The following is a 21,419-nucleotide window of genomic DNA, read 5'->3' on the forward strand; positions in this document are numbered from 1 at the left end:
TTAGGAATCATAATGATTCTTTTAATACAGTGTGGTCTTCAATGTCTGGCTCATGGTAGCATGACATTAAGTGTTCTGCCCATAGCAATGGTTTATGCAACAGATATTCAGCATAAGGGTTTACCAGATTCCAAATATACACAAATTTTGGTTCTACATCTTTTTTATAATTACTAAACAAAAGGGACTCAAATAAGAAAAGGCAATTTAAGGTGTGAGAGAATTTAAATCGCATATGAAAATTCTGACTGCAATGAAACTATTGTATAGGAAAAAGGAATTAGCAAAGTAAAAAGCTGTTCTTTTTAAAGGTGCTGTATATATTTATAACAGCTCATCATAAAAAATTTGGTACTTCTCAGCACTTCAGAAGGAACCTTTTCATTGGGGAGAGCAGCTGAGTGAGGGATTGAAGTTTGAAGACCTTGGTCTGTCTACAAACTAGGATTCTCAGGAAAAATGGCTCTAAGACCGGAAGAGAAGAGGGACTTGCTTAATCAAATTAAAAACCTTTAGTCAGAATGAAATTCTACCAACCAAGATCCCTTCATTGGAGGTGAGAGGGATTAACACTTACCTTTAGAACACCATTTTTATCCTCTGACAAATAATAGTTTTACTCCTGGTCCAGAGAGCCACTTTTTCTTTGACTCATCCCAGGAAAAATAAACACAAAAATGTTCACCGTTTTCTCTCTTGGTGGGGAGGTGGAGAGGGAGGAAGGGTGAAGGAAAGACAAAAACCCATCCAGATGAACCTCCTCAAAATAATGGTTCTATAACTGGTAAGTGGCTTTTTGACAATGAGCTGGAAAAACACTTTCCAGTAACATTTGGGGTGGCGTTTCATTACAGGAGATTCATGGTATAAAAAAATAATTTTAGGAATTTTACTTACTAAATGCTTCATCCAAATACTTTCTTGACATTATAAGGAAATCAGAGAGTTGAATAGAGCGCTGAAGATGAACGCATGTGCAACCTTACAAATCCCTAACATTTTCTTTTTTGGTTATGAGAGTAATAGTACTGTTTATAAAAACTCTGACTTACTTTTCATATAATCTGATCTATAACATAAGCAGCATTTTTTTCAGCTCCATAGTTCCATTTGGTATTATCACTAATATAACTTCCAATTACTCTGTCTCTGCTAATAATTTTAGGACTGACAAGATAATGTTTATTGTCCAACAACCTAAAGACCAATTGGTCAGAAATGGAATTCTCTTTGTCTTTGAGAACCATACCATTAAATTCACTCAATTAAGGCTTTGAGGAGATTACAAAAGATCTTTTCAAGTGTTGGTATAAAATTATTGGAAACAAGAATAAAAGCAACTTTAAAGGCAACAAAAGATTATGTACTATATACATAATATAGTAGCAAATATTTTATATTTGAGAATCGTTACAGCTTGCATTTCCATTCCATTATTACAAATGATGAAAAACAAAAAAAAATTGCAAGTAACGTGCAAATTATAAATACCGGGTCTTCCCACAAAACTAAGTCAATTACTACTTTCCAGTGTTATTTCCCAAATTATGCAGTTGCTTGCCTGCAAAAGCTAAAGCTGATTAGAAAGTTCTTTATAGTTTAAAATATTTCTTACTCATTTTAGGGAAAACCATATAGTCAACCATTGAAATGAAAAATAAATTGGATTGTCACGGTCCATCGCAGTTATTGTTACTAGATCCACTTCATTTTTAGTTGTCCAAAATATAAAATGAACGATTCTTTATCTTCAAAATCATCTGTTCTTATAAATGCTACTTAAAACTTTGGTTGTTTTCCTGTAATACAAAAGAAAGTTCTCAATAAATAAAACCTATATTCATGTTTTAATTTGTATATCAAAATCAATATTTTTAATTTAGTGCCTCATAAGTAAATTGATCATAAACCAACCTATTAAAAATGTTTTTTTGTTATAGGGCAAAATGTTGCTCTGAAAACAGTTAAGGAATGTAGCTTTTCTATGTCATTAGCACATTAAACTATAAAATATTTGTATATATGTAAGACCAGTTCTAATCATTAAAATGTTTATATCTTGTGTAAAGAAGAGTTAAAAGGTCGATTTGCCTGAAGCATATAGCATTATTATACTTGATATCAAGTATGCCCTATACTATTCCCAGAAAAATGGAATGGTGCTAGGTTGTAAAGGGTTTTGAAGGTCAAATGAAAGAATTTCTGTTTGATCCTGGGAAGCCATAGTAACCACTAGGGCAACATCAACTATCAGATTTGTACTTTTGGAAAATCATTTTGCAGCTGTGTAAAGGATGGATTGGAGATGGGGAGAATTGAAGTAGGGATTGAGAAGTTAACTAATAGTCCAAGCGAGAAGTGAGGAAGATCTGAAGTAGAGTGAGAAAGATTTAATGAGGGGTCTCCTAAAAATGTTTGATTAATAAGAAGTGAGGCAAGATTAATCCAGAGAAGGGTTTTCTCCTATTAGAAATACTAATGTTTTATAATTTTGTTTTTACATTAGCATTTAAAAAGGAGACTGAAGGTGATTGAAATATAGACAAGAGGGGACAAGCAAGTTAGATAATTAGCTTAGGTGATAACTTATTCATTTAAATCATTTGGGTTACATTGTTGCTATTAAATTTTTGAAAACCTCACTCCTTCTCAGTTTGTCTCATAGACTATATTTGTCCTTCAGAAGTCAAGCTTGCTTTCTGGCTCAAAGGTTACAATAGTCTCAAATACCTCACACAGATGATGAGGGATGCTTGCTTATTCATTTGTTCCAGAATTTCAGTTGATTTTTCAAACCCTTATTACAGTATTTTGGGTAACATTCAGAAAGGGATAGTTCTACCATACTCTGCAATGTTCAGACAAATGCAAAATACTATGTACAGTTATGGATTAAATTTTAACAAGTCTTTTGATTGATGACCTGGAGCTATAGAAGAGGAACTGGATTAAGATCTTTAGATAACAAAACAAAGATTTACTGAAGGAAATAAGGATATTTATCCTGAAGGAGACTTGGTATTGGGACTATAGCTGTCTGTAAGTATTTGAAGAGCTGTCACATGGAAAAGAGACATTTTTTTATTCTAAGACCAGAAAGAAAAGATAGGAAAAATGGGTAGAAGTTACAGAGAGAAAGTGTTAGGTTGAATGTAAGAAAAAACTTCCATAAAGTTCTCAAAAGACGACGACCACCATGGAATGTTGGAGTCTCCCTTATTGTTTAGAGGATGGGAAACACTTCTGGAAATAATGTGGAAGGATTTCTGTTCAAGTTGAACTACTCATTTTCCAAGATCTCTTCCAATTCCAGTGCTGACAGAACTAAACCAAGAGAAATTTCCTTTAAATTTTTACCATTACATATTCTGAAAACACTATCCAGGTCTTAGGTATGCCATTTTGGTCATTTAATCCATAAATACTTATGTGCAGAATGTGCCTCAGTCAACTAGGAGTTATTAAGTGGCTACTATTACAAAATATTGTGCTAAGTTCTGGGAATACCAATCCTGCTCTCAAAGCCTTCACAATCTAATGACTGTGACTCAGGACACATATGCATACATACACACACACACACACACACACACACACACACACACACCTGCTTTAAAGGGGTCTCAAAGGTTATGGAGAATACAGTCTAAAATATCCCAGTGATCACCTAAGATTCCACTTCTTAAAGACTTATGATAATGCAAGACTCCCTCTGCAAACAAACTATTCTGCTTTTGGATACCTCTATTCAGCTGGAATCTGCTTCTCTACAACTTGTGGTCAACAAATCTGCCTTCTTTTACAAAGTAAAACTAGTAGTCATTCCTCCAAACAACAGTTTGAATGCTTCAAACATTGCATACATCTTAAGACTTACGGTTCCTGGAAAGGAATTTGAATTAGAGACACAAAAATTCAAGTGCCAACGAGTTCAATATAGTTATATTTATAATATAAAAGGATTTGGTTTAGGTTCTACTGTATTTTTCAAACTGAATATTTTACATATATTTAGGGTATATTTGCAAATATTTAAGGTATATTTGAAAAACGTGATCTATGAAGACTTTCTCCATATCAATTGTCCCTTTGTATGAAAAGGTCAGTTGACCACTCTCCTCTAGTTTTAACTCAATTTAAAACCTAGTATTAATGACCTACTATTACCCTATGATTAAGAATTCAAAAACAAATATACATTGGTCAGAAACAAATTTGCTAATGGAAAAGAAAATGAAAACACTTTGGAATTTGATAATAAAAATTCCACATAAGCATAATACATTAAAGGCCTTAAACACTGATATTACTTATGCAATAGTAACTTCATACCACTTTCAAATGCCTTTTGATAAAAAGGAAAGTTGAAAATGGGTATTAACTTAGCCTTATCCATGTACTTCCTTAATTATCCTTACGTTCTTATGTTATTGCTTGAATACATCCTTTTCAACTGGACCTTAGTTGAACAAGGAATTCACTAAATTCCGAAGTATAATTCAAAATATCTGTGAGCCTTTTATGTGCCTGAAACTGTACTAAGTACTATGGCAGAGGGCATAAAACATATTACAATCTCTACTCTCAAGTAATTATACTCACATAAGGTTAAACCAACCATGGTTACAGCTTGTAATACAAAAGCAGTATTTGAAAAGAATCCAAAAAGCAAGTGTTATAGAAGTGCAGAAAAGGGAGAGATTACAATTGATACAAGGAGGCAGTAAAACCTGAACTGGGCCCTAAAGTACAAGTGAGATTTCACTAAGTGAAAATGATGAGGTAAGCATATAAGGTGGAGCAAATAGTGCAATAAACTAGAACTAATTGGAAGAACTGGTAATACTTAGTCTCAACTTGAGGTTTAGTAAGAATATGCCAGTTGTCCTTTTAAGGGATGTCATGCAAAATATTTTAGGACTGGTTTACTTAGGTAACATTTAGTAAGGTGGAAAAAAAATTCATTATTATAACTGTCCAAAATTAGAATGATTTGTCTTTTGATCTATGTTCTCCATTGCTGAAAAATCTTCAAGTGAAGGTATTAGACATTTTATAAATGTGATTATTATTCAGGTATGAGTTTTACTAGATGATATCTCAAAGATCTAGATCCTATAAAATAAGGGAAAGAAATTATTGTTTCCCATAATATGTAAAATTATATCTATTACCTAGATGTCATGTGAAAAACTACATAATGACAGCAGAAGGAATCAGTGATGAGTAGACTAGAGAAGAAAAAATATGTAAATGCCTTTGATCTCATTTGGGCCTCAAACCACCCTGTAAGGTAGTGGTTATCATTTGTAATTACAAATTTCTGTGTTCTATACATTATTTTTTTGGAAATACAAAACCTGAAGTTTTACCACCCAAGGTCACTTGTACTGGTGTACAAACCAAGATTCAAACCCAAGTTTCTGACTCCATGTTGGAATCCACTACACCAGGAATTCTTTTTTGTGTCACTGACTCCTTTGGCAGTCTCATGAAACTTTTTAGTTCCTTTTCATAATAATGTTTTATAGGCGTAAAATAGATTAAGATTAATAAAGAATCCTATATTAAAATATAATTATCAAAATACTAAATTTATGGACTTTGGACTAAAACCCCCTGCTCACTACCATACCTTAAAAAATATTAAGAGAAAGTCTTAGATGGACAAAGTATCAATTTATTTGTTAACCATGAAATTTTCACATTGGCCTAGACTTGGAGAGATGTATCAAATTACAAAGAATGAAAAAACTCAACAGGCATTCCAAACTATACTTGTTGAATTGAATTGACAAAAAAAAAAATACTTACTGGCTTCTGGAGTACAATGGGATGATCAGGCAGAAAGTCTGGTTTCTTTCTACAGATGGAAACACTTGAAAGTTTCAATAGGAAATCTCTGCTATATTTAATTCTCTCTGTGTACATTAAACATCAATTAGAATTTGATTAAGTAAAATTTTCTATTAAATAATTTTGAAGACTATTTTTGGAGAAAAAAGTTAAAGTTAGGGGCAGCTAGGTAACAGTGAATAAGAGCACAGGCCCTGGAGTCAATAGAACCTGAGTTAAAATCCAGTCTCAGACACTTAATAATTACATAGCTGTGTGACCCTGGGCAAGTCACTTAACTCTGTTGCCTTGGGGAAAAAAACCAAAACCAAAATAAAACAAGTTAATATTTCCTCAGCTAGATAAACTCCCTTTACTTATCCCTTCCTCCTGTGGATGAAGCCAGAAGCCATACAGCCCAGGAAATAGTAGTAGTCTGTTGGAGGGAGAGTGCAAATAGATATAAAGCATTCCTCTGTGTTACAGTGCTACAGGTTTTGCTTAAATATGACTTTGACATGAATATTTCAATTTTCAAAATATTAGAGTAAATGAAATATACTTGGAAAACATTAGCCCTTTGGTTATAGTGGAAGAGCAAATAGCTAATTACTTCAAACTCATATTACTATTTTTTATCTTCAAAAAATTCAAAATTAAAGGAAGTCATACCTATAGTAATCTATTCTATAGCTAAATGAATATAATAAAACCACCTCAAAATGATACAGCAACTTAATAGTTTACTTCAAGTGATCTTCATATAAATCCCATTAATACACAAATTTGTAGATGAAAAACGGATTATCTAAAGTCATAGTGAATAAGAGCTAAGAAGAGAAGCTAGTTCAACCTTCAATCAACCACATAACTTGTCAAAAATCAACCACTGTGCATCACCTATTCAAAATTCTAACATACTATATTGCTCTTTTTTGTTATTTTCTTGGCCTCATCTCTTATTGTTGACTTTTAATAATAATTTTATTATTATTTTCTCATTCAAAGAAATATATATGATTTAAATTAACAACATTAATGTTTAATTTTTCTTGATTGGTTCCAGTTCTACTTAATGCAGCTAACTCTATCTAAAAAATAATTCTATCAGTAGAATACATCTAATCTCAAGACAATACATTTTCTTGCCTTTATTTGTTTGTTTGCTTTCCTGTTGTCCTTGGAACTACCTATCCTGGGATTCAAGGAGAATCTACATAGTGGGGGGACAATATTTCAAAAAACAACAATAAAATTTCACTGTTGTTCATTTTTTTCAGAAAGTAAATGAAGTTAAATGTTTTAGTATGTTCAGCCTATGCACAGTAATGCAGTATCATGCACTTAGATGATAGACAAAAAATGTCAGTGTATAAATGTTTCATCTTTAATTACTATATAACAATTAATAGTAATTAGAAGCAGCATTATTTGCACATAGCATGCTGAGGTAGCATGTTTTCTTAAGTAATTTAAACATGCCATATAAACATGCCATTATAACTTTATAATTACTCTTTTTTAGCAAATTTTTCCTTCACAGATAGTATAAGATAAATAACCTACTCATGGACAAATCTTTACAAATTCTGAATTAATGAAGTATGAATTAATGAATTTATTGTGTTTAAAAAATGTACACAACACAGAAAAAAACACCAAAATTAGAAACAAAGTTAATCTTCAAAACCAGTTCCTCCACATATTCAAATCAATCAATCACTACAATCTTATCAAACATGTTAAGATTTTACCTCCAGAAACAACATAACCATAATACTTTTCCCTGATAGTCTCTGGACAACTGGCAATCTTGAAGTTCAAGTTTCCAAAATACTGTGTTTTCTTGAACTACATAGAAGAATGGTAGAAAACCTATTTCCAACAATAAGAAAATCTAGAGGCAAGTTACATAGAGTACAAAAAGTTTTTAGCCAAATTTTAATTTCATCAGTCAACAACTATATATTGACCTAGATATAGCTTAACATCAAAACTACTACCTTTAGTTGGAGATCTGGGGATAGGTTTACCTTTTTTGACTGGAGATTGATGCTGCTGAGGTTGGCTAAGACCTTGAGTGAAGGTTTGCATTCCATTACTCTTACACTGCTAAACAGGAATAAAATATATTTTTAAATCCCCAATTTTTAAATATTTCATATATCTCCACTTGATTAAAAATTACTTATTCTAATAATCTAAAATGTCAAAGCATAGATTTCAGCTTAAATAATAAGTAAACTAAACTATGTACTATTTCATTTGATCTCAACACCTACTAGGGGTTTAATTATCACCTCTATGTTGATGATCAGGATCTACTTATCCGATGTGCCTCTGCTTCTTAGACATCTCAAATTGGTTATAAACAGACCTCCTGGATTTATTATGCTTTCCTTCCCAAACAGTCTCTACTTCTGAATTTCTATAGCACTTTCAAGGACTATATCTCCTACCATCCTCCTGTTTCCCAGGTTTATGACTTAGGTGTCATTTTTTTGACTTCTCACTCTCTCCCCATGCATATCCAATCTCTTGAAAAGTCCTGTTGATTCTATCTTGATAGTATCTTGTAAATAAATACCCCTCTTTCACCACTCTAATGCTGCTGACACAACATCATCCTATTCCTAGGATATTAAAATAGTCTTTCTTCCTCAAGTTTCTTCCCATTCTAGCTTATCCTTTAACTTGCCTTTTTTTTAGGTTTTTGCAAGGCAAATGGGGTTATGTGGCTTGCCCAAGGCCACACAGCTAGGTAATTATTAAGTGTCTGAGACCAGATTTGAACCCAGGTACTCCTGACTCCAGGGCCAGTGTTTTATCCACTACACCACCTAGCTGCCCCTCCTTTAACTTGCTTTTCAAAGTGAACTTCCTAAAACTGAAATCTGACCATATGACCATTTCAGTTCCCTATTAACTCCAGTGGCTTCTTATCACCTCTAGGATCAAATATGAAAAAATCCTCTTTTTGGCAACTAAAGTCCCTTACAATCTGGTCTCCTCCTTCCTTAGCAATTTTCTTACACCATATACTTTGCAACACCATGACACAGGCCTCTTTGATGTTCTTCAAACAAGACACTCCATTCTCCATTATTTCAGGCATTTTTTCACTGATTTTTCCTATGTGTGGAAAAATCTCCCTCTTCATCTGTAGCTACTGGACTCTCTGCTTCAAAGCTACAAGTAAAATTAAAATCCCATCTTTTACAAGAAGTCTTTCATGATCTCCACTAATTTTAGGGGCTTCCCTTGATTGATTATATCCAAATCAATCTGCATTTATCTTTTTTGAACATTGCTTTCAAACTGTCTCCCATATTAGATTGTGAGCTCTTCAGAGCAGGGACTCTTTGGGGGTTTTTTTTTGGTATTTCTTGTGGTTACTAGCACAGCACCTGACACATGGCTCTTATCCTTCATTCTCAAAGATGACTAAAACAACATCACTTTATTAGAGAAGTTACAGTGAATTCAACTGTGGCTGATTGAGCCAATATGAATTGGGAATGCTCTACTATAAGTGGGTTACAAATAGTCCATGTGAACATTTGGGATAGAGTCTCTAAATTCATGTATCTCACCTGACACATAGTGGATGGATACTTAATAAATTACAGACCCAGAAACTATCCCTTTTAAAACAAAAATTAATTTTCAAAAAGTAGTTCAGCGAAACTAATGAGTATATCAGGTCTGATATTTTTTGCAAAATTTCTACATTCAAAGAGTCCTATGTCTGCAAATTAGAGGGACAGAATGTGAGCCTTTTCTCTTAAAAATTTCCCAAGCACTTTCTGGGTACTTCAATTACAGAATTTCTGTTTTACACTTTTTTATCATTTGTATTTTACTCCTACTGAGGGAAATTAAGAGGCACTAGTCAGAGAAGCATGGTAGATTAGTATAAATTAATCAATGCTAATAGATCAATATTTTCAACTTCAACTGTGAAAGGACACCAAGCAGTAGGTGAAATGACTAATTGTTTACTATTACTCAACAACATGAAAATTATTATCCTGGACTATTTAGCCCATAAATGTCTTTAATCACTTCATTTCATTTCAATGATTTATTCTCTAAATACTTGAAAAACTTACCCTGCCAACTCCACTTTGTAAACACTGAGTGCTGCATGGACTTTCATTTTGAAAATTAAAGGGAAATGCTGCTCCTGTTGGGACAAGAAATTACCTTTATTAAGAGGTAAAAAAGAAATATAACTAAGGAAAAGCTATAAACTTAATGAGAAAACTGTCTTTTTTAAATAAATGCCCCTTGGATTCCTTGGATGGTTAGAGAAAGAAGAGTAGCTAGCTGAGTCCATCTTCCCTAGGAAGAGAATAAATAAGGAATTTATATTAGCTACAAGAAAATATTTTCTAACACTCAATATATTTATACATTTCAGTTATCTAATGTTTAAGAAATCTCCTTCTTTGAGAGTTTTTAAAAACAAGATATATTTTAATATATGCAAAATAGAAATATTGTCCAAAAGTAGGAAAAAGAACTGAAGGAAGGATATGTCTATGAATCTTATAATTCTATATTAAATTGCTGTCATATTGAAGCCCTTTTACATTTGGTACTTGCATTTCAGTTACCATGTTAAGTGATTTTTTTCTCATGCATACTGACATTATACAATATCAATTTTTTTATTCTTATTTTCTATGTTCAATTATTATTTTGTGGGTTTAATATTAACAGCTGAAAAAAATGGTAATAGTTGTCTGCAGTAGACAGAAATCTTTAACTAGTATACTTACTCTTTTCAATGAATTTTCCCTTTAAGAATCATATAATTAATCCCTGAAGACATACGAGTTTGATGTGGAATGAAAATAAATGATTGTATTCTTCAAATAGGAAATCAAATGGAAATAGGTTTGTAAAAAGATTTTCCACATTGAGCAGATTATTTGAGATTTAATACAACAATGCAATTATTTTCATCCAGTCAGTCAGTCATTCCAGCACCTAGCCTGGTAGAAAATGTAGCAAAAAAAGAAGGTTAAAAAAAAGTTTTCTTTAACTTGAAGTATAGTAATAGGAAAAGTGAAATGAAATCAAGAGGCAACATAGTTTAGTGCATAAAACACTAGATTTGTAATCAACATACCCAGGTTCAAATCTGGATTCAACACCCACTGGCTATATATACACACTCTGGAACTGTAGGCAAGTCACTTACCCTCTCTGAATCTCAACTTTATCACCTATATATTAAAGGTCTGGACTTGATAGTTGCTAAGCTTACATTTCTAGCTCTATGATCCAATGATCCCTCAAAAATCAATGTTAATCCTAAATATGGAAAAGAGACTCATAGAGTATGATTTGAGGGTTGAAATTTCCCTAAATCAAAGTTTGTTAACTTAAGGTGCTGAAACTTGTCTTTAAAAATTTTTTTTGACAACTATATTTCAATATACTTTATTTTCTTTGTAATCCTATTTTTTGCATTCAAAATGGGTCCACACGGTTCCAGATTGCCAAAAGTTCTCTGACACACAAAAAGATTAAATACCACTGCTTTAAGTGAACTATCAAGGTAAAGGTATCAAAGTAAAATCTCATATCCACAAATTATTGAAATGCAAAATTTCATAAATGAGGATGTTAAATATGAAGAGTTATCAGTAGTGCAACAGGACAATTATACATGAAGTGTTGAAAAAGATTTCCACTTTAGATTGGTCCCCCCAAAAAAGTCAGAATTTTCCTAAGGAATCAACCAAAAAAGTTAGCTTTGTGGTCTAATGGTTTTGAGTGTAAAAGATTAAAAAACAGTTCTGCATGTAGAAGATTAAAAGGGGCATTTCTGCATAATAGATCTTAAAACTTACCTATTTTCCTATGTTTAGGTTTCCAGAAGTCAGATTACCTGTTCCAGCTCAGAATATAGCCCTAAACTTTACAAAAGTTATAACATCATAATCACCACGGAATCTCTAAGTGCTGTTTTATAACAATTTCTGAAAGTGCACTTATATACCTAATTTTTTAAAGGATTTTTTAATTCTTCACAAAGACTCTGCAGTGATCACTGTCAATTGGCACAATTTGTGCTGGGGTATTTATCTGAGCAGGAGCCAGTGATCTGCCAAAATGTGACCTGAAACAAAAATACACAAGGTTAATTTTAGTCAAATGCTAATTTACCTCTCACCCTTGCTGGTCTTTCAGATTGTGGGTCATTAGACAATTAAGTAGTGTTTATTTTTCTTAATATTTCCAATATTTATTAGGGAATCTTTCAGTTTTTCATTTAACCTTCACATAGTAACAATGCAGTTATTTTGAAGCATTAAGTTTTTTCTATATTAATTGAAAACAGACAAAATATTTAGAGCTAGCATCACTGGGTTACTCACCATGGGGAGAAGACAGATGTCTAACTGGTCTTGCTGGTTGAAGTGGTTTACCAATCAATTTTTTGGTTTCCATTATCACAAAGACCTTGAGGTTCCATACTTTAAAAGAAAAATTGTAGTTATATAGTATATTTTAAATAAGAAAATTAAATTCTCATTAATAACATTTGTCTGAGTCCACAGAATTTTAGAAATTAAAATTATCATAAAACTTCTATAAGAATAAAGCTGTACCAATTTCAAGAATGGATTAATTCAGTGTACTATTTTGAGCACCTTCTGTGAACAGCTTTGTGTAATTATTAGTATCTATACTAGCCAAGTATAGATAGGATATGATCACTGACCTAGTGGAGTTAATGCAAGGGTAAGACACCAATACAATTATAATTTATAACATGATTAAGTGAAACAAAGTTGAAAATTAAAATGCTATCTGGAACCCAAGAAGGTTGCTACCAACATAAGAGAAAGAGGAAAGATTTCTAAGAAAGGGAGTTTTTAAAGTTCAACTTTAAAGCTTGAAGAGGAATTCAACAAATGAAAGAGAGGAGACAGGATTAGTAAGGCATAGAGAATATGAGCAAAAAGGACAGAACCATGTATTGTGATGAAAGGAAAATAAGTGAAAGAAGCCTAGAAAGGTAGGATTGCACCAAACTATGGAAGACCTTGACTGCTAGGAAATGCAACCCCCCTGAGGGGTATCTCAAACTCAATAAAGACACATTATCTTTGCCAGAAAGCCCACCCCTATTTCTAAATTCCCTGTCTCTATAAAGATGTGAAGCCATAAGCTTTATTTTTTTTATGTTTTTGCAAGGCAATGGAGTTAAGTGGCTTGCCCAAGGCCACACAGCTAGGTAAGTATTAAGTGTCTGAGGCCGGATTTGAACTCAGGTACTCCTGACTCCAGGGCCAGTGCTCTATCTACTGCGCCACCTAGCCACCCCAGCCATAAGTTTTTTATTGGTGAGAATTTACCCTATCTTTCTACAGATTCAGACCTACCATTTTCCTTGACCATCTCAATGCTATGCCACTATGACTATCCCATACCTTTTCCCAACTTTAATTCTGAAAAAGGTAATAAAATCAAGAATACCAGTCAGAAGAGATGCATCAATTTGACTCCTCCCCTTATAATGTGTTATCGTACCCTATTAGAATATAAATCCTTGAGGACAGGATTTTCTTGCTAATCTATTTCTATCTTCAGTTCTTAATATGGTGTCTGGCATATAGCTTCAATGCAAAGTCAGTAACTATACTTTCAATCATTCAAATTAAAAATCACAAAGTCATCTTAACTCTTCCCTCTACTTGGATCATCAAATCCTCTTAAATCCATACATGTTTAAATCTACCCATTTGTACTATAATGACTCTTAAAAAGTCTGGATCTTCATGACTATTTTTAGCATCTACTAACTGGCCTTCCTGCCTCTAGTTTTTTTCTTCATCAATTCATCCTGCATACAAGTGCCAAACTGAAAGTCCTAAGGGGTAGGTCTGACTTTCCTAATACCCTTTACTCACTTCATTCCCCCATACACACACACTAAAATAAAATCAAAAATCCTTTGATATTTGGAGTCAGCTTCTGTTACAATTTATTTTACCTAATTAGACATTACGCCTTCTCTCACATAGTCTACACACTTCAACCAAACTGACATACTTGCGTTTGTTCATACAACATATTCCATTTCCTGTGCCTTGGTAAAAAAGTTATCCTTCATACCTAGAAGACTCCCTCAACACTGCTTCTTAACTGTCTTCAAGACTTAGTTCAAGTGTCATTTCCTTTAAAAGACCTTGTTTCTACCAGTTGCTGGTTACCTTGACAAATCCCCCAAGAAGCCACTTTGAATTGTTTTATATTTACTTGTTATCTTGTATCATTTCCAATATAATGTAACGCTTCTTCAAGGCAGGGTTTATCTTTTTTTTTAAATTTTTCTCTCTATCACTGAGCATAGTGTATGGCATATATGAAACATTTAGTAATAATTGATGCCTGAAGATAACAGCAAAATTAGAGATTATTAAGTGAGTAGTAATGTATTGATAGGAAGAATGAATGGGAGGCAAGGGAAAGAGCAAGAGGGAAAAAAATGATGAAAATCACTTTGGACCATGATGTTGAAGTGCTGGTAGGACATCCTGGAGCTGGCAGATGTGTATCTCAAATGAGAAGTTGAGACAAATATAGATTTGAAAATCATCTACATATAGATCAGAACAAATAAATACAGAAGAAATAAGGGAACTGGGTCAAGAATATAACCTTGGAAAACACCCCTACCCTTAAAGAATAATTAGGAAAATGACAGTCAGCAAAGGAGACAGAGACTAAATGATTTAAAGAGCAGAATTAAGAGAGTTGTGGTGCAAAAAAGGGAGAAAATATTCAGTCAGATGAGATGATCTCTAGGCATTGGGGGATGAAGTCACTGAATTTGATGAGGGTACTACAGAAACATTTGGGGAAACAACTTTTGTAAGGCAATAGAGATAAAAATCAAAATGTTAGAATTTAAAGAGAGAATGAATGATGAAAAATGTTATCAGTCTTAGAAGAAAAGAAAATACCTCATAGTTGGAAAGAGCAAAGGGGTAAACAAACAGTTTTGTTTTAAATTGAGGGGGGATTAGGGATTGGGGGGATTAGATAGGATGATGCCAAGATGTGCAAAAGGAAAATATAGGGGTGGGAAGAGAAAATCAAGAGCAAAGAAGAATATTAGCATTAGTGATGAAAAAGCAAACTTCTTCTGTGACCAGAAGGAAAGAAATGTGGGTGATAAACACAAATGATTGCTTGAAAGGAACAGTTGGTAAAAAGAAATTTTAGTTTTCAATTCCTTTTCTCAGCAAGAGAATGTTACCTTTTCAATCAATCAAGAAGTATCTATTAAGCATCTGCTATGAGCCAGGCATTGATTGTGCTAGGCACTAGGGATATGAGAATATTACCTTTTCAATCAATCAACAAGTATCTATTAAGCATCTGCTATGAGCCAGGCATTGATTGTGCTAGGCACTAGGGATATGTAAAGACAAAAATGAAATAGTCCTTAATCTCCAGAAGCTTATGTTGTATCAAGCAAAACACATGTTTTTCAAATATATGTTATCTTATAAGTCTATTATTAATACAATGTCTACAAAAAAGTCCAACTCTGATGCCTCTTTGTAGCATGGAGATGGCCTTAGGTTCTTTAAGGCAATGCTGGTGGAGTCAAAACACTCATTAGCAAAATATTGATAACCAATGAGATTTTCTTTCCAACACAAGCAGTTTAGAAAGATTAAGTAAGAGAGTGAGGTTGTGTGATCCACATTGTTGGATTAAGTATCCATAATAACTAAATCATGGATCCCTTTAAGTGTCAACACAAAGAAACACATTAAACAAACACAAACACCTATAATCCCTTTCTCTTCATACAGAAAGCCTTAAGAATTTGGCAAATCATGTATAAATCAGGTACAAGTGTACTGTAGTTACACCCCAATCAAAAAAAATTTTCTTTTTTTTGAGGGGCAGGAGGAGAGAAGGGACAGGTATAAATAAAATACCAAGTAAGATAAAATGAAAATCACTTTATTTGAGGAAAAATGGAAGAAAAGATAAAGAAGAGAATACAAACGATGTCTGACTTATTTACTTCACAAAGTAATGCCATGAAATCTTTAGGGGCTTGGGGTTTTTTCCTGGGGGGGGGGGGGGCAGTTACGGTTTTGTTCTTGTTCCTATTTTTGTGTCCAGACTTGTGAAGTTATTGGTAATAGTGAATTCCAAGTGAGGAAACCAACTCCACAACATTCTGAAACTAAAGCTTAAGAAAGTTCTGGGGCACAGAAGTGTCCCACAGAGTGAAATAGTGCAAGATTTGGAATAAAGTGAGGCACTCTGGCTCCCATACTTATTCTCTCAACTTTAGTCAAAAAAGGAGTACATTGTTTCTATTACATACCTCATAGGAGATGAAAAAGAAAGTACCTTGAGAGCCTTAAAACATTCTATAAATGTGAGTTATTATGCAAGGAATTTGAAGATAGATATCAATAGTTACAATTAAGACCAAAATCTCCATTTTAGAAATGTATAAATTTTACAAGTTAAAAAAAACTGACAGTTTCTCTTACTAGTTTGTGATAAAAGAAGCATTATTCCAAAAGTGCAATAATTTGTTTACTTAATTAATGTTTAATATTGTAAAGAAGAAAATGTACAGAATTGTTTATTAGTCAATTGCTAAAGGATACATTTACTTATATTGATATTTTCTGATATTACATTTTAGACACAATTCAAAATTTAAACAAACCTAAACATAAAGTTTTTAAAACAAGGTCCAAGAATCACTAATACCTAGTGCTTTACTCTCATTTTATGCTTTCATAAACATTTTGACAGAGCTGATAAAAAGTATATTATCTAGCAATTTTTTTCTATCTATGTTGCCTACACGTTAGTAAAACTGTATGAATAGTATATGTACAAGATGTTACTATAATAAAAGGAAGCCTCCTATTGATGCTAAAACAAAAGATTTCATATAAAACAATGTAGAATATGCTATATTATATTATCTAAAAACTTTCATGTACTACAAAATCTGTAATTCACAGTTAAATCTTCTAAAGCTTAATTACCAAGTTAATAAAGTCTATATTAAAATAAAATCAGATGCTACATAAATCTCAGTTCCTCATTCACTCAATGGACAAATCTTGAATGCAGAACTGAAAAAGTTTTCCTCAAAACAGTTGGTATTACCTAGAGCAGGCATTTGTGATGTCAACAGTTGCAAGGGAAACAGAATCCTACATACAACATTTGGCAGCAAATGGTAAGACTACCAAAATGTTAATGTTTACAAGTTTTAGCATTTACAATTTTCCTGATAAAATTTAGAGCTTTAAACATCATTTTGATCCAGCTAGTCATGAATTCAATAGAAACCTATAAGTATTGTTGCTACAAATGTATTAAAAATTGTGTTTTAAGTATCATCATGTTATAGAAGGGACACTGGCCTGAGAGTAAGACCTATTTTCCAGTTTCCGCTCTACTATTAACTATAAAGACCATGAACAAGTGACTTAGAACAAATTCTGTAGACGTGAGTTTCCCCATTTAAAAAAAAAATGAGATTTACCTAGATTATTCCTAATGTTTTATCAGTAAAATTTTACATGTTTTATAAATAATAATCTGGAATTCTCTACTGTCTTCCCCAACTAGTAGAAAGTCAAAACTACAAAAACACACATACATTAATTTGAGGTAAGCCAAAAACACTAGCCATTACATAATGTTGCAGCAAAGACACTACTGACATCTAACACTTTCATTTCTGAAGAATCAAAAAAAGAAAGAATTAAAAGGATAAGTTAAAAATCATGGATCAAGTGTGCCTGACATTTGGTAACTACCTACCTACTCAATGATTAATTCAAAAATATGAAGACAGTCATATTTGTAGATGAAAAATCAAGAGGAGCACAATTGGAGTGTGCCTAGACTGTTCTACTGCAATCAAGCCATGCCTTTTCAGAAATTAACTTTTTGAATTGTATTAAATACGTTAGTGAACTGCTTTTGTTTTCCCAAAGTTCTCTTTGAAAGAAAGCATGGAATTTCAGAAAAAGCACATTTATTTATATACAGTTTTAATAACCAAAATCAGGTACCTAGAAACACCGTCTTAAATTGAATTTCCATATCAAATAAGTCATAATCCTTTGTGCTCTCAGGAAAGCGGAGAAATATTTGAGAAATGAGAGAAATGGGATACTCAAACTCTAAAACCTTGGTACACCACATTTGGAAAATTAAGAATTCTTGAAAATTAGTACCACATTTCATGAGAGAATATGAAAAGTGGAGCAAAAGCATTTTGGGTTTGTACACCTACATCTAGCACAATGTGACTTAAAAGGCACTTAGGTACTTAGTGTGTGTTCCATTCCTCATCTGAAATAAGAGGAAAACAGAAAGGAAGGAGTAAGTCTAAGCAAAAAGCTCCATATGGGGTCCCAGATGATGGAATCCCATATTACTACTCTATCCGTCTTCCTTTAGTCCAGACACTAATGTTCACAAATTCAGATAGTTTCATTTTCGGGGGGGGGGGGGGGGGAGTGATACAAAAACAAAAATTCTTAAAGGGGAGGGAAAACTGGGAACACAATCTTATCAAAATACTACTAATTAAACAGACCAGGGCAAAATAAGGGGCATAGTGGATAGAGCACTGGGTCTGACTTAAGGAAGATCCGAGTTCAAATGTGATCTCCGTTTCCTTAACTAGAGAAATTTATTTCTGGAGAATCTTATTTCTCCTAAACTGGAGAAAGAAAGGCAACCACTGAGCAACAGCAAAAACATCAAGTGTTTCCTATATACCCGCTGTTACTAGATTGTTGGAGAAACAAAGAAGTGAAAGAGTTCCTATCCTCAAGAAGCTTACATTCTAAAAGGGGAACCAACATATACATTCATAAATGTAGGCAAAATAGATATACCAAGATATCCGGAAGAGAGCAGTTTTGGGTTGGGGGGGGGTGTTCAAGAAAGCCCCAAGTCTAAGGAGCCGGATTTGAAGCACTCTTCTAAATTAATATTAAGCCCAAACTGACTTTTGTGGGGTTTTGCTACGGAACAAGTCCCCTTTTCTTTCAGCTTTTCTCAGTTTCTCTTACAGGGGCTTTTCACCCGGGGTCCCTCAACTTCAAATATACACACCCACCATCTACATGCACCCACCCATACACACACACTGATAATCATTTAAAGGGAACCGGTTTTCTTTTTAATCCTACTCGGGACTTTGAAGCCTTAGAAGCCATTCTGAGGAGGGTCCGAGGCATCTCGGACTCCACACAGAGGAGGAAAACAATGCTCCAAACAAAAAGTAGCACACGTGGGGAGGGAAAATAAAACCGCCCGGTTCCGTCGTGACAAGACACCACTTAAGCGATGGCCGAGGAGTAGTGAATGCGCACTCGCGGCGGGGCATACACGCACACACAGACACACGGGCACACACATGCACGCACACACAAAGCCACACACACACAGCCCCACGCGCGCGCCCCGCCCCCCACCCCAGGGCTTGCTCCTCCGCCCCCCGGGTTCGGGGGCGCCCCGCCTGACGCCTGTAACCGCCCTCTCCCATCCCCCTCCTCTCCAGCCTCTGCCCCACCTCCCCAGGCCCCGCCACCTACCGCCTCAGCATCCACAGACTCGGGGCGAGGGCGGGCGCGGCACCTCGGCTTCCCGGCCCTGGGCCCTGCGGCCCCGGCGTAGCCCCCCGGCGTAGCCCCCGGCGTAGCCCCCCGGCGGTCCTCCCTCCTCACGCTGCCTCCTCCTCCTCCGGGAGCGGCCGCGGGGTCGGGAGCGGGATCCCGACTGGGGCTGCGGGGCGGGGGAGGGGCGGGGTGGGCGCGGCTGGGGCGGGGCCGGGGCGGGGCCGGGGCGGGGCCGGGGCGGGGCGGAGCCTCCCGGAGGCCGGGGCGCGGCTCGCCCCTTCGGGAACCGTTAAACGGGCGGGGGGCGCGCGCCTGCGGGCCGGGGGCGGGGAGGGAGGGGGGGCGGCCGCGGGCCGGGGGCGAGCGCTTCTCAAACCGTCCCCTCGGGCCGGGCCGTTCTCCGGGGCTCCCCTGGGAGAGGCTCCCGTTGGGGGCGCTCCTGGAGGGGCGGCCCGGCCGGGCTCGCAGGTGCCCCTCAGACTCCCCGCGAGTCCCCTTCCTTGGGGAGGTCTGACAAGGGGGGAAGATTAGCTATACGCAGACTAGAGGCTTTGACTACTTTTTTTAAACTCATTTTTTCAGTTTTTCATTCCATTTCTTACTCACAAAAACACTCTTACACGCTGGGGAAAAAAAAAAGACAAAAAAAATCTCTTGAAACTCAAAAGAAAGTCAGGCAAAACAATTGACTTTCTCAAAAAACAAGTTCCAGTGAGTGTTTCAGGACGAGATGCTTAGAGACCGATTCCGTTAGGATCACTCATTGTCTCAAACGACTTTTCTAGATTCTTTTTAATCAGACCTGAGGTTTCATCAGAAAGATGTACAGCTCCAACTGAACTGCACAAAGACGGTCAGGAGCCTGAGAGGTTCTGTGACATTTGTTCAGGATCCCACAAGCCAGCGTTATATCTGAGACAGACTTCAAAGTCAACCCTCTTTAAATTATGCTGCATCTCTAGATTAAAAAACCTCAGGAAAATCCATCCCGAGTCAACAGAAACAAAAATCATCTCCCCCTAGATGTAGAAGCTTTACTATCAGTCAACAACCCCTACTTCTCCTCCCCCCCCAAAAAAAAAGAGGGTATTACTGGAGAGGCTCCTTATTGCAGAAAATGGCCAATGACTTAGAATATTTATTTAGTATCTAAATCCAGGGATTTAGTTCATTCTCTTTCCTTTCTCGAGGGCTACAATTCCTATCCATATTCTAGGGGACTTAAGCCTTAAATAAAACCTCATAGTTTCTCAATTTATTCAACTCCTGTGACTTAACTGCAGCTGATCTCTTCATAGGTATAGTCACCTTCTTGAACTTGCTATCAACCACTGCTGTTTTATAAATGTCTTTGACTTGTCCTAAATTATTATTCCTTTTCCTCTCTATGCCTCCTTAAATCTATTCTTCACCCTTACCATGATATACAACCCCTCTCCTCCACTTTCTTAATACTCTTGACAATCTTATTGCCACTCACACCTTGCCAAACAAACCCTAGACCTTGGTTATTCCCATGTGCTGCTGAAAAGGAGACCTGTGACAGTATTGAATGAATACTCCACAATTTTATATTATGTATTCTCAACCTGGAAACTCAATTCACTTACCACAACATTTTATAAATTTTCTCTTCTCATCCTCTCCCCATCACACAAACACTCAAATGAAAATGCTTATCATGCTTTACTGAGAAAAACAGAAGAACCAAGTAAGGAATAAAAGTGATCACAAATGATGAAATGGACAATTATGATGACTTAAAATTAAAAAGCCTTTGCATAAACAAAATAAGTATACCTAACAGAAAATTCTTTGCAATAATTTTTTCTAATTAAGGTATCTAATACACATATGAAATACATACATGAATAAAAGTCATTACCAAGAACATAATTATTAAAATATATGTTAACAGGCACTTCA

The 21,419-nt window shown here is 35.1% G+C and overlaps 1 protein-coding gene across 4 annotated transcripts; it reads right to left on the reverse strand.

The window, feature by feature from the left end:
* Positions 1–1,380: 1,380 nt before the first annotated feature.
* On the reverse strand, positions 1,381–19,603 carry CXH8orf88 (chromosome X C8orf88 homolog). 4 transcript variants are annotated; one of them, XM_074199989.1, is made up of 6 exons: positions 19,470–19,603; positions 12,228–12,326; positions 9,948–10,021; positions 7,869–7,944; positions 5,815–5,921; positions 1,381–1,799 (listed from the first exon to the last, which is right to left on the reverse strand). In XM_074199989.1, the coding sequence occupies exons 2-6, from the start codon at positions 12,298–12,300 to the stop codon at positions 1,776–1,778; spliced, it is 354 nt and encodes a 117-aa protein (XP_074056090.1). In that variant the 5' UTR covers positions 12,301–12,326; positions 19,470–19,603; the 3' UTR covers positions 1,381–1,775. The 4 variants fall into 4 exon arrangements, with proteins under 4 accessions (XP_074056090.1, XP_074056087.1, XP_074056089.1 ...); XM_074199986.1 differs by having other exon boundaries at positions 7,869–7,947; positions 19,470–19,577; XM_074199988.1 differs by lacking the exon at positions 19,470–19,603 and adding an exon at positions 19,065–19,254 and having other exon boundaries at positions 7,869–7,947.
* Positions 19,604–21,419: the final 1,816 nt, after the last annotated feature.

This window comes from Macrotis lagotis, chromosome X (genome assembly GCF_037893015.1).
Source record: "Macrotis lagotis isolate mMagLag1 chromosome X, bilby.v1.9.chrom.fasta, whole genome shotgun sequence".
In the NCBI taxonomy this organism is placed as follows: Eukaryota; Metazoa; Chordata; class Mammalia; order Peramelemorphia; family Peramelidae; genus Macrotis; species Macrotis lagotis.